This window comes from Pseudophryne corroboree, chromosome 5, assembly GCF_028390025.1.
Source record: "Pseudophryne corroboree isolate aPseCor3 chromosome 5, aPseCor3.hap2, whole genome shotgun sequence".
NCBI lineage: Eukaryota > Metazoa > Chordata > Amphibia > Anura > Myobatrachidae > Pseudophryne > Pseudophryne corroboree.
In genome coordinates, this window is record NC_086448.1 from 528,789,806 (window position 1) to 528,803,959 (window position 14,154).

General features: G+C 41.4%; 1 protein-coding gene and 1 long non-coding RNA gene across 2 annotated transcripts in view; one reads left to right on the plus strand and one right to left on the minus strand.

The window, feature by feature from the left end:
- The window catches only part of LOC134927972 (N-acetyllactosaminide beta-1,6-N-acetylglucosaminyl-transferase-like), a 158,132-nt gene extending 144,749 nt beyond the window's left edge, over nt 1-13,383 (plus strand). The window contains exon 3 of the mRNA XM_063923136.1: nt 1,700-13,383. Within this exon, the coding sequence (XP_063779206.1) occupies nt 1,700-1,890 (191 nt within the window). The 3' untranslated portion in view covers nt 1,891-13,383. The remainder of the gene's footprint in view (nt 1-1,699) is intronic.
- LOC134927974 (uncharacterized) overlaps nt 1-14,154 on the minus strand; it is a 117,261-nt gene that overhangs the window by 23,208 nt on the left and 79,899 nt on the right. The gene's annotated exons all lie outside the window — the stretch shown is intronic.

Below are 14,154 nucleotides of genomic sequence, written 5' to 3' on the forward strand. Positions count from 1 at the left end.
AAGTCATTGCATGATATTTTGATTAAAGATGAATAAAGCAAATCCATGGTAAACCCCCTTATCTAGGGGAGCAGTCACTTCATATTATAGATTTCTCAGAACCTCTGTGGAACACTCCTCTTTAAGGATAAGTCTGGCTCGTGCTTGGAATATTTCCCGTCCTTGTCCACGAATGACCTCCTTAAGATGATACTGTATTGTATTAATACTTTTCCGGTGGCCATTTCACAGAAATGTATTGTGACGTTTTTCACTGTTCACATATTTCTCCTTCTAGGGGATTTGTTATGGGCATTCTGGAGAGCTCCATCTGCCCTAAGTGTAATCAAATTTCTGCAGACTTTTATCATTGTTTATGGGCATGCCCTTTTGTTAAACGATTTTGCCTACGTGTTGGCATTTCACTACTGACCATCTAGTTAATTATGCCATGCTCAATGCGGAGTGGGCAATTTTTGTCCTTTTACCCCCAGATATTAGAGTTCCAAGAGATGTCAGGAAATTGCTTTTTGGCTATTTCATCAGCTCCCTGTAAAACAATTTTACAGTTATGGATGCAAAATATTATCCAACGATCGAAATATTTAAAGAAAAACTATTTTTCATTTTCCAAATGAATTGGTTAGAGGGGTCTCTTCAAAAACAAGTTTTTCACAACTTGGGAGAGTTTCATGGCGGTTCTACCACTTTCTGCAAAAAAAGCTATATATCGATGTTTTCGTAACTCTGTATTATTAGAACCATATTTTTCTTAATGACTACCCGCATTTCCTTTTGACTTTGTATACTGTTACATTAGTTTCGCTTATGGACTTTGGTGGTCATTCCGAGTTGATCGCTCGCTAGCAGTTTTTAGCAGCCATGCAAACGCTATGCCGCCGCCCACTGGGAGTGTATTTTAGCTTAGCAGAAGTGCAAACGTTTTTATTGCCGAGCGCCTGCAAAAACTTGTTGGGCAGTTTCAGAGTAGCTCAAAACCTACTCAGCGCTTGCGATCACTTCAGACTATTCAGTTCCGGATTTGATGTCACACACCCGCCCAGTGTTCGCCCAGCCACGCCTGCATTTTTCCGAACACTCCCTGAAAACGGTCAGTTGCCACTCAGAAACGCCCACTTCATGTCAATCACTCTGCGGCAACCAGTGCGACTGAAATGCATCGCTAGACCCTGTGCAAAACTGCACCATTCGTTGTGCCCGTACGTCGCGCGCGCGCATTGCGCCGCATACACATGCGCAGAACTGCTGTTTTTTAGGCTAATCGCTGCGCTGCGAACAAATGCAGCTAGCGATCAACTTGGAATGACCACCTTTGACCCATACTTGCTTACTTTCCCAGTTCCTGCGGGAGAGAATAACCCCCCCCCCCCCCTCCCAGAAAAGTGGGCACCCCTCACACTTTCCACCCACTTCCCAATGACGTGGGGAGATAAATAGAGTAAATCCATGGTCCCTGTGGAGGGGGCGGAGCCAAATGATGCACTAGTTTAGCCCCACCTGCCCCTGTTGCCAACCGCCTCTCCTCTCCAGGTATCTCCCAGAGAGGAATATTTTAAAGTTCTTTGACTCGTGCTTATATGTTCAATAAAAGAAAAATGGGGGGGGGGGGGAATCCAATAATTCTAAAGTAAGAATAACAAAGTTTTGCATTTTTTCTTTTTTTTCTTTAAATAATCACTTGTTATATTTCATTTCCTAGGACATTACACGCGGGATATCTGCATCTATGGAACAGAAGACTTGCAGTGGCTAATAAATTCCAATAGTATTTTTGCTAACAAGTTTGAATTGAAATCTTACCCACCAACAATGGAATGTCTGGAGTGGAAGATCAGAGAGCGAGCACTAAATCAGAGTGAGGCCACTGTGCTGCCTGACTGGTACTTGTAAGCAGTACACTCCTCTTAGAAAAACAGAATGAAGAATTGATAGAAGTGTTCTAATATGGAAAAGCCTTGAAAAGTAAACATCTCTCTCTTAAGAACTGTCCTTAAAAGGCAATTTGAGGACAAGAAGAAGATATCATCAAGCAACTTCCCTTCCTCCAAGCATCAGTTAAATGAATTATTTACCATGCATACATCAACTTCATCTTTTCTACTGGTATTTACAGTCTGTGCTGCTATTAGATGTGTTTATTTGGAAGCAGATTGCTTCAGAAGAATGTAGTTCATTCATAAGACATAAAAATGCAGGTCTTTATAGTAGCTTACATCATTGATCGGAAAATACATGGTAACTTTTGTGCTGAATACTTTGAATACGTAACTGATGCCCAGCAGGTGCTGTGAAGGGTACTGCGATTAACAAGTGAACTGTAAAAGTGATGGCACTGTGTTTAGTAGTATAAGGAATAGGATACGTACTCATGGGCACTTTACCTTGTCACAGCATTTACCAGAAGGTGAGAATTGTCTGTCAGTAAGGATCAACAAATTACAGTCAGAATCATAGATATAATAGTTGTGGCAGTCTTACAAATGTTGAACAGGCCATGAGTGCTGAATGCTGCGATTCTGTGCACCACTGGGGTTTGTTAAAACTGCCATTAGTATTTTTACAGCAATTGTCAGAACGATTCATTTGGGTTGGGTTCGCCGCCAGTCACAATACCAACGCCGGGATCCCAGCTTCTAGATGCCCGGCGGGGGGGCAAGCGAAACTAAGCCCATTGGGTGCTCACTACGCTTGCCATGCTGCGGGCTCGGTGGCGAGCTGTGCTCACCACAGTTTCTATTCCCACTCTACGGGTGTCGTGGACACCCACAAGTGGGAATAGTCCCTGTTAGTCGGCATACCGACTGCCGGGATTGTGAGGGGGCAGGATCCCGCTGTCGGTATTGTGACTGGAGGTCTCCTGACTGCCGGTCACATAACTACGTCCCATTCATTTATCTATTGTTTTAAAAAAGTGTTCTAATACAGGGCACTGTACCAGATGTTATCTGCTGATAAGTGCACACTGTAACCCATTGTATGACGTAAGAAATGCAATGGATTTTAAAACTGAATAGATGGACTAGGTTTTCACTAAGCCAAGTGTGAAAGGAAATTGCAGTGTAGAATACATTTCATTTGTTATTAGATATTTTTGAAATATTTCAGTCTTTCAAACTAGGACTGTGTGATGTTGTAAAGCGGGAGGACCAGTCAGTAGCCATAATCACAGACATTGTGGGACATCTGATTGGTCCATCCTCTCATAACCCTCTTCCACATCTTCTTTAGAGTAATGAATGAAAATGTTTACCACGCTAGAGTTTGATGTAGTGTTAAACATGCAATACAAAAACACTGAAACTAGCTCAGTGGCTCAGACAGCTGATAGCCATGTATACTGTATGACCTAAAATGCATATTTATTAAGAATCTTGTGTGGTCGAGTTTAAACACACTGGGCATCATGTGAATCTTGTTTGACAAAGTCGTGTTTGCAGATGGTCTGTGTAATCATGTTTAGTCTTCTGCGAGTTCAGTCATTGTTCTCAAATGCAAAAAATCTGTCTGTGAGCATCATGTTGTACAGATGTCTGCACAGGCCAATGTGATCTGTGCAGTGCTTCTAAATTTATGTGTTCCTATGTAAATAAATGGTTAAAAAATAGAAAAATAATTGTATGGAGTTCCCCCCCAAAAAGTATAGCCAGCACCTTGCCAAAGAGCCGGTACTGGAAATACATTGGTAAAAAAGGTGTAGGGGGTCCCCATGAACCAGCACTGGGCTCACCTAGTGGAGGGAGTAATGCCATAGCCAGAGACATGTTTCACAGGTTCCCCCGGCCCAAACGTTATCCTCCCCCAACTAGTCAGCCGAAGTGGGGATTCCTCGGGAACTGGGGACCCCCCCCCAAAAAAACATGAGTCCCATCTCCTGAGTTTCAGGCCTAGGCTGAAACCTGGGACTATCCCCCACATTCCTGGGAGGTGGGTGCGGAGCTGAAAGCAGTCCAATTTAGACGTTCAAGTGATATTGTCTGTTACAGTAGGACTACAGGTTCCGGCAAGCCTGCCCGCATGTCGGCACTTGGAGAACCACAATTGCCAGAATACCTGGACAGTAAGGGCCCGTTGGCACCTATAGTTCCACTGTAAGGGTAATAAAAAAAAAAAACAGGACACATACACCAAACAGGGTAATACATTATTGCACGCCCGCAATAACACTATATACTCACCTTGTCCATGTGGGACCACGTGCATGTTTTTTCTTCTATTTAACCAATTATTTAAACATTGTGCACTTATGTGTCACACCAAAGCTTTGCACAGATCACAGTGATCTGTGCAGGCCTCGGCAGAACACGCTGCTCACAGGCAGGTCTATTTGATTCTTTTATTTTGGTCAGAATTTCCTCTGTGTTTAGAAACATGATTCTTAGGGGGAGATTCAATTGTTTGAAAAGTCAGCTGGGTGTCTGTTTTTTCCTATCTAATAGACAGGAAAAAACAGACACCCAACCGACTTTTCAAACATTTGAATTCCCCCCTTAGAGTATCTGCGAGTTGTATTCTGGTATATGGAAAGTACTTGAGAGTTGGCTTGATGGTGCAATGACTTCTATTTTCATGTTCGCCCATGTTTTTCAAATAGAATTCTGTTTTTACACCCATGTTTGACTTTAGTAAATCCATACCTCCCAACTTTAGCTTCCACGGAGACGGGACTATCGCACGGCTCCGCCGCGCGTCGCTCTGAAAAAGGGGCGTGGCCTCACCAAACTGAGCATTTTCCAGCCTTTTGGGGGCGTGCCCAGCAATGCTGCCCGCGGGAGGGACAGCAGGACAGTGTCCGAGTAGCGGGACTGTCCCGCTGGAATCGGGACAGTTGGGAGGTATGGTAAATCTCACATTTTGAAAAACAGGCTAAACTTGCAGGAGATTGCAGTCTCGATTCTTAGTAAATTTACCCCTAGGACCTTAAGGCATTGTCTTGTGCCTCATGCCTCATTGGTTCCTTAGCTCCTGGTAAATTGATAAGCTCAATTTTCAATAACACTGGTTCAGCCACTGAAACCCTATGAGCTTGATTCAGAGTTGCATGCAAACCGGTAGCATCTGTGACCGCATTGTGTGCCTGAAAATAGATGCAGATTCCCACCTGTACTTGTTGGATGGATGTTTATGACTGCACTATCCCTTTACATCTGCTTGTAAGAGCAGGCTCCATAGTTATCAGCACGCATTTGCAGCAGTCCTTTCCCGGGTGCAAGAGATTGGTAGGAAATTGTGTGTACTCTTACTTCGGGTCGGCTGCAATTCCATGTACATGTCCACATACAGTAAGTGTGTCTCATGCAGCCTTGTGAGCAGGTTCGGGGGGAAAAACTGAATATGCAGCCACTTTGCTTGCAACTCTAAATGAGGCCCTGTATATTTATGAATAAAACATTTCAGTACATATACAGCTGTTACACACTAGACAGAAAACCATTATAATCCCTTCAGGGATTTTTCACACACCTGGGTAGCTTTACTAACCATAAGGTTTTCAAATCTTAGACCAATGGCTTTAAAACAGCAACAATAATAAATTCTAAATCAGGCATGTTTAGTATTTACTACAATCGCCGTTTTAAATCCATCAGTCAAAGCCAACAATCATCTACGGATTAGAAATCTGATGCTTAGTAAATGTACCACAAAATCTTTTTTACTCACAGTAAAAGAATAGTATCGTAACGATTTTTACTTAATTTCTAAGCAATCTGGCTAGATTGCTTAGAAATTAAGCACACATCACTCCGTGTGTAGGGTGCGCAACGCTATCGCCGGCTCTAGATTTGCGCTGTGTGCTGAGCGGGGGGAGAGATGTATGCTGAGCGGTCTGTGATAGATCGCTCAGCACACATCTCTACGTGTGTACCCCCTTAAGTCTTGGATGATGCAAGAGCCTTACTGAAACTACTGAATGTGTAAATAAAAAATGCATAATATGCAGCTAAAAGTTAATGCTGCAGTTTACACGCCTGCATATCCTAAAATGAATCTAATACACGCCAATGCAGGTCATAGCAACAGAAAGCAAATTTGTTATTCTTTAAACCATAGCACATTAATTCATATTTAATATAAGTATTGTTATTATATAAATCCAAATGTGTTTTGTTGTTGTTCTAGTTAGTTAGTTAGTTTGTTTATTGTTGTTTGTTTTTAAATCTAGCAACACAGATATTTACTTTTTTTCCATCATAAAGGGTGGTGTCACAGTGGCGCTTTTGAACAGTGCATGCAATGTTATTTGAAATGAATTCTAGCGCTATGGGTGCGATTCAGAGATGGACGCAAGAGTGAGCGGCTCATCCCCAAAATGGAGGTGACATGCCTCTGCTTTGAGCAACGATCTTCTCCTCACCCAAATGCCTGCAGATTGTCAATCAAGCTGCGGCATACAGCGCACTGAGACTAGGGTTGTATCAACATTGCAGCACATGCTCACGGCAGCCGCGGGGTATATACAGTCACCAAACTATTGCTACTTTTTGACCGAATTGGGACTGTGTTTGAGGCTGAATCAGGCCCCGTGGACGCTATTATTTTTCTAGCTGGAAAAGTTCTAGTATTCAAAGTGATATCACCCAAATTCTTGCACTGATACACACACCATTGGATTGTTAGCACAGCAATTGTAAGTTGTAACCTGTATAACCTAATGACTTTGTAAACCTTTTTATTTGTGAGACCTGTGATAAATAGTGAAGGACTGTATGTATGATACTACTGCGGAAGTTAGCATAATTCTGTCTGTAATTTTAGAGAAATTCCAAATTAACATTACTTGGGTCAAAGCAGCTTGTTGAATCATTGCTCTCTTCATGTTGTAGCATTGTCACTGAACAAAAGACAATTCAGGTACTTAAATTATTGTAAGACTCTTCTGGGTCCAAGTGTTCAGAAACAGAAGCGGTTTACAGGCCGTCTTCAGAAGTAGGGGCAGATGTATTGGAGAGTGATAAAGAGGAGACAGATAAAGTACCAGCCAATCAGCTCCTAATGGTAAATTTTCAAACATAACCTGTAACATTACAGTTGGAAGCTGATTGGCTGGTACTTTGGGGTCAATGTACTAAGCCTTGGAGAGAGATAAAATGGCTGGAGATAAACTACCAACCAAACAGTTCCTAACTGCCATCTTTAAGGCTGTGGGCCAGATGCATCATTGCTTGGAAAGTGACAAAATGGAGAGTGAAAAAGTACCAGCCAATCAGCTCCTAACTGACATTTTTCAAACACAGTCTATGACATGGCAGTTAGGACCTGATTGGCTGGTACTTTTTCACTCTCCATTTTATCACTTTTTAAGCGATGATGCATCTAGCCCACAGTTTGACAGTTAGCACCTGGTTGGTAGGTATTTTATCTTTTATCTTTCTCCAAGACGTTTGTAATTAGAACTGTGAACATTACTTTTTGAAGTCATTGAATTAAAACAGTTAAAATAAAAGTTACTTTGTATAAAAATCCTCAAATTCATGTGAGAAACATATAAATGACACAATGGTCTGTAACCCACAAATATCTGATTATTTGTTATTGTCATTTTTTATGATTGTGTGAAATTATAATTTGCAACCAGGGCAAAACTACAAGGGGTGAGGCTGCTATGTTTCCCGAATGTGAGGGAGGCTCAGCAGTGCTGAGCTGTTTTAAATTTCCTGCTACCCCCGAGGTCCCTGCTTTGTTTTCAAAAACACATATTGAACCCCTCTTTAGAAACAGCCCAGGGAGGGATTTCTTTTGAGAGTATAGCAGAGTCCCAGGACCCTAGAGCGCCATCACTGCGTCCTACCCTTATTTTGTTATTATGCTTGTCAATGCACTGTATGTGCTCTGTATCTAACCCTTATGGGCTCTACACACTGGCAGATAACACTGAACGATGTGAACGTTCTCGTTCATTAATGAATGAGAACTCGCTCATATCGTTCAGTGTGGAGGCACCAACGATGCGCAGACCCGCGCTCGTTCATCGTTGATGCCCCGTCGCTTATGCATGCAAGCCAATATGGACAATCTTGTTCATATTAGCATGCAGTGCTATGGAGCCGGGTGACGGGGGGAGTGATGAAACGTCACACCCCCACCCCGCCGCCGGGTCGCCCTTCTGCCGCATCGGCCGTCGGGCAGCTTGGCGCCGGGTCGACAAGTGTGTAGGCCCATTATTTATCGAGTGTCAACAGATAATTTAACGCTATAGACATCTACTCGGATATGTAATGGTATGCCAGCGGCCGGGATCCCGGCGGTCAGCATACTGTCGTGGACACCCACGAGTGGGAATAGCCCCTGTTAGCCGGGATTCTAGCTGTCGGCATTGTCAGTGGTCGGGATTTCGGTGTCGGTATCCTGACCGCTGGGATCGTAGCTGCTGGCAATGTAACCACATCCCATCTACTCCGCCTTGAATAAATTGTTTTCCCTACAATAGGCACACAAATAAATATGCAACAGACTGAATATATTCAAAAACTTATCAACCATCCAATATGTGTATGTTCCCCCTCTCCAACATGTGGAGAACATACAGATTCAAAACAGAGGGAGTCAACTCGGTTGGATTAAACCTAAGGCCTCTGAATGTAACTGGAGACTTGCCCTTCCATATCAGTTCAAGTACCCCCGACAGGTCATGTTTTCAGTGTTTCTCTCTGTAGAAATGGGTGAGAAAATTACTAACAAGCAAACTAGATAAAATCACCTGTGCATGTTCAAAGAAATCCTGAAAACATGACCTGTTGTGGGTACTTGAGGATTTGGGTTGAAGACCCCTGTTGTAATGTAAACAGTCCCCCAATGAAAACTCAACACTCCTGTTGCAGTTGGCCAGAAAAATAAACAAGCATCTTAGAATTTGAATAGCATTGTTTAATTCCAAACCTAAAATGCTGCATAGTAATAACTTTACGATGCATTTGTATGCTCTGGTTTGTTAATCCTATTACAAATGTGTGTATAACCGTGAACTCATCTACACCCAAACTACACACTCAGAACCACGCACTAGAAGCCAATCTCTCTTTAGTATTTGTCTCCTTATTGCACTGAGTAACTAAGCACTGTAGCATGAAAAAATACTATTTCCTTAGTATGCTTCTTTCTACTGTATTAAAGTTTCATTATTTTATGATGGGGCATTAGTAACTATTGTTTTATATAAATATATAGACACAACATATAATCTATAAGATGTTAAATATTAACTAGTAATGGTTACAAAGTATACATGTTCTAAAAGAAATGTAATTATGTAAATGTAAAAATACTACAGTATATATTTAAATATATTTCTCTATCCTAGAAAAATAAATAACACATTTATTTAAGGAATCATAGTTACGATTAAGGGGCTGATTTATCAACAAGTTATAAAACTCGTTGCATATAAAATGCAATAGAGAATTGTTAGTTAGAAACCAATTGGGTGCTATGGGCAACACCGCCATTTTTCTTTCTCAGAACGTTACTAAATATACCCCCAAAGGTAAGAAAAACCCCACCTAATAATAGGTCATCTTGGGTAGAGGAATATGAGGATCAAATGCTTCATTCTATGTCAGGGATATACATCCCTAGTGTCTGCATATTGGGAACTTCAACTGACCCATTGAAATTATTCTGAAAGTGGCCTGTTGTTGTAGGTGGAGTCAAATGTGGATGGCAGGGTCAAATTAGAAGGCCCATGCATGCCCTATGTAGTGGCAGCACCCCAAGTGCAGTGTGGGCTTGCATAGAAGACAATGTTATGCTACTTTCACTCCTTTGCTCTTCAAAGGGTAACAATGATCCGCATACAACTATGACACACATGTGGCTCCCTCTTCAAGAACAGAGCACTTGAATGCTGTTGGAGACTGATTACTCGTGGTAAGATGGCACTGACCCCACATGTGCTCAAGGATGGAAGGGAGATGACCCATGCAGAGGGGAGGAACAAGAAAACAGACGGAGAGGGGAGGGCTGAGCCAAACAGACAATCAGGAAGGAAGAGCAGATCAATTCACTCTCTGTCTAGTAACCTAGGCATCCTCCCCCAACCGTGCCAGTAAAAAAATAAAAAAAAATAAAAAAAATAAAAATGAAAATGCCACAGGTGGCCCTATGATATCAAAGGGGCTACTGGTGTACCGGACAAATCCACTGTGGGGCCAATGGCCAGTCTGCCTCTTCCTGCTTGATATCACCCTTCTGTTCATATGCTGCACACTTAATTCATGAAAGGCATATATGTACTGATCTGGAACCATTGCTTCTATTAATTATAGGAAAGTAAGGTAGTGACAAGCACAGACATGCCATAGAGATCAGGGGAATGCAACACTTTCTCAAACAAAAACTATTTACATATGCATAGTATACATATAATACAAACACAGACAGCAAATAACAAGCATTATATTTACAATGCGTATTGATAGTATATTAAAATAGGTTAGAACTTTGGTTTAGAACTATGGTATGTTAATAATTAAAGCAATGTGTTTAGTTATGCTTTCCCCCAGTTATCATACTGCACTTGTTTTTTGTTTGTTTTTTCGTTAAAACTTTAAACCAAGACAAGTTTCCTTATATAAAAGAGCTACTGCTAATATACTGTATATTGACAGAAGCCCCCTGGTTGTTTCCTTCAATATTACTGCAGAGACTGCAACTCTCCTCAGTAATCACAGCTTTATGCAGATATCTTCCATTCTCATAAACCCCTAAGACTTCCACATCTGCATGTGACTGTGTAGCACCCCTAGGGGCCAAGGGTCTAGTTTGTTCATATGGAATTGCACAATCGCAAGGAAGCAGCTGTGCAATTCCATGTCACTAAAATTCTAATGCAGTAGGAAACGTCTGTAGGAGTTGTCTGCATGCATTTGAGAGAGTGCTGCGTATGAGGACACAGCCTCGGATCACCATCATGGCCATCGTTCGCGATTCACAATGTTTGTAGGCACCGGTAAGTCTGCGTAAGGTGAAGTTTAATCAGCCTGGCTGCGGGATCCGGATATCTGGGTCTAGTAAGTCTGCGACGCAGACCCTGGACTCGTCACAACTTATTAGCCAAATGCATAGCCCAGTGGTTCTCAAACTGTGTGCCGTGGTACCCTGGGATGCACTTGCAGGGGTGCCCTGGGTTGGTTGTCCAGGACCAATTCAAATTATTTGTGGTCAATGTAATAGGCAAAACCAGTGCTGATGACTGTCAATCATAAAATATGTGCACAAACGGAAGCAAAATCTTGTTCCTCACCACACAATTGAACCTAAGAATGACATATAAATACAATTTACTTCATTTAACATTTCTTTCTAAATTTCTCAATAATAAACCTTTGGCCTAGGGGTGCCATGAAAGGAATTCTGATGCTCTAGAGCACTGTGATTCAAAAAAGTTTGGGAACCACTGGCATAGCCTGAAAGTCACAGCAAGTGAGGCTAACTGACAGGCTTTGTGGCCCAATAACTTTTATTAGGCATTTTAAGTTTTGCTGCCTTTTAAATAACCAATTTCTTAGTTAATATTTCTTATGTATGGGTCAACAAGTTCCATGACCTTATGTAGTTGATTCAGGTAAGAAGAGCTACTTAGCATTAAGATAAAACATTACATTTTATTAATGATTAAAATGCATATGTGGAATAGCTTGACAAAATGACAAGAAGTAAAATGTACACTGAACGATGCAGGCTAATTTGATATTAATTTGCTTTCATTTACCACTATTAAAAACGACAGCTCTAGAATCATTTTAATAGGTCTTTTGACTTAGATGTTCCGGTAACAGGTTTTCTCAGTAATGAAACACCACGTACAAGCTTTAGCAGAAACTATGAAACACCACATACAAGCTTTAGCAGAAACTATTCCAAACCTTTTTAAAATAATTCTATAGGTGGTATTCAATTATTTTCACTCTCTTCCACACCCATTCTGTTTCTGCTGACGGGCGTGGTATATTTATTTCAGCTCGCTACCCAGGGGAAGCAAGGGCTCCCAACCCTTTACGTAGCCAATCCTGATTACTATGGGCACGATAACAGGGATCACTTTAGAAAGGAGATTGGGCGTGATATATTATTTGAATACCGCCCTATGAATCTAAACTTAGCATGCATTGCTCCGTGTAAATTTTTAGATTCATTTTCACATGCTATTGTTAATTTGATATATGAAATTTTGGATATGCAATATTATATCTTTGTTGTTACTCCTGGATTAATTAATATATATCTATGAAAACAGATTTATATCTTTTGACTTGGGTATTATGGTTGTCCCATCAATAAAAAACCAAATGCAAGCTTGATCAGAAACTATTCAAAACCTTTTTTTGAATAGAGCGTGGGAACCTTTGTCCTTTTTCTACATAAAAACATAAACCTTACCTTTGTGCACCTGTTTGAAAGTCGTACTATATTACAGACATGTGTAGCCTTTACTCAAGGATCCCAAAACTGTGACTATGGGCCATACTTGCCTACTATCCTGCAAGTTGCAGTCCTCTGCACCCAGGGAAGATTGGCCAAATCTCCCGCATCCCGTCCACTTCTCAGTGAAGCCTTCAGAATGAGGAGATTATACCACTCCCATGTAAAGGGGGTGGGACTAAATGACATGAATTTGTGCCATTTAACCCCGCCTCCTCACCAAACCCAAAGGGCTTAACGATAGCCTGGCTCTACCAGGCCCCACTCCCCCTCAAAGTGTCCTGCAGTGTCTCCTCTCCAGGCTTATCCCAGAGAGGAGATCATAAAGGTAGGTAAGTAAGCGCTATGGGCCTTCCTCAGAGGTGTGTGTAGTGTCCGTACCGAACGCACGCGTTTAATGTTTTCACTCTGTGGCGGCGTCTGAGTCGCACTGCGCATGCAACCCAATGGTTACGGCTCAAAATTACATGCAGTGGGATGGAAGTTTGGTGGGCGTTTAACAGAGGCGGATAGCCAAATAAACAGCAAAAATGCACCTGCCCTTTTTAATGTTCCAACCCAACAGAATAGCATCGCGGCCAGTTGGTGTCTTAGTAGAATCGGTTTCGGCATTTGCATGAAGGTGCAGGCGCTGTCGCAGAAAAAGACAATAACGAGAGCAACTATCTGCACCTCTGTATCAGGCCCTATATGTAGCTGGCAAAAGGAAATGAAATGCTCAATGAAAACCAACATTTAATACATTTGTGTTAGCCAAAAGTATTTATTTGTATATTTTATTTTTATTTTGCACTAATAGAAAATAAAGAGATTTATTAAAACCTATAAATTCCTGAAGTAAATTTAACAGAAGTATATACTAGAATGATATGTACTGTACTTGATTCTCAATTTGTATGTAAACATTGTAATTGTATCTGAATATATTTTTATGATGTTCGTGTTTTAGATATTTAATGTGTAATTTGTGTTTATGGAAAATAAATCTTGTTTTTTTTATTGATGTCTATTTTGCAAATAATTCTCAGGATTACAGATCACTCGACTCAGGAAAAGTTTTAATGGTAAAATGTGAAGATCAGATCTTAAGTTCACATATTCAGTTGTGTTGCCCATCAGAAAACTCTTTGCGTATATTGGGGCAGATGTATTAAGCCTGGAGAAGTGATAAAGCAGTGATAAGTGCAAGGTGATAACGCACCAGCCAGTCAGCTCCAATATGTAAATTTACAGTTAGGAGCTGATTGGCTGGTGCATTATCACCTTCCACTTATCACTGCTTTATCACTTCTCCAGGCTTAATATATCTGCCTCAATGTTCATTAATTACTATGCAAATGTGTAACTACACAAATGGCAGTTGGTGCCATTGACGGTCATATTCCAGCCTCGTTGAGGCAGTTTTGTGCCGTATCCACATCTACAAACATGCCTGCTACAGATCTTTATGATTTTGAATCTAGCACTATGGGGTCAGTCCAATTAGGTACAAATTTCGCATAGCCGAGAGTTAGCGCACTTTATGATAGGCTAAACTCGCTCAAAACTTCCAGCAGCCCTGTAGGGCTGCAAGCACTTTTATGCAAATTCAGGCTGAAATCGGGCCTCGAGGGTGCACACTACGGTGTTACAGACGTTGAAGCTCAGTGGCAATGGCAACTCGCACTCTTCACACCTAATTGGATTGACCCCTATAAGCATATCCCCAACATTGCCACTGGTCAAAATGGAACAGTGTGT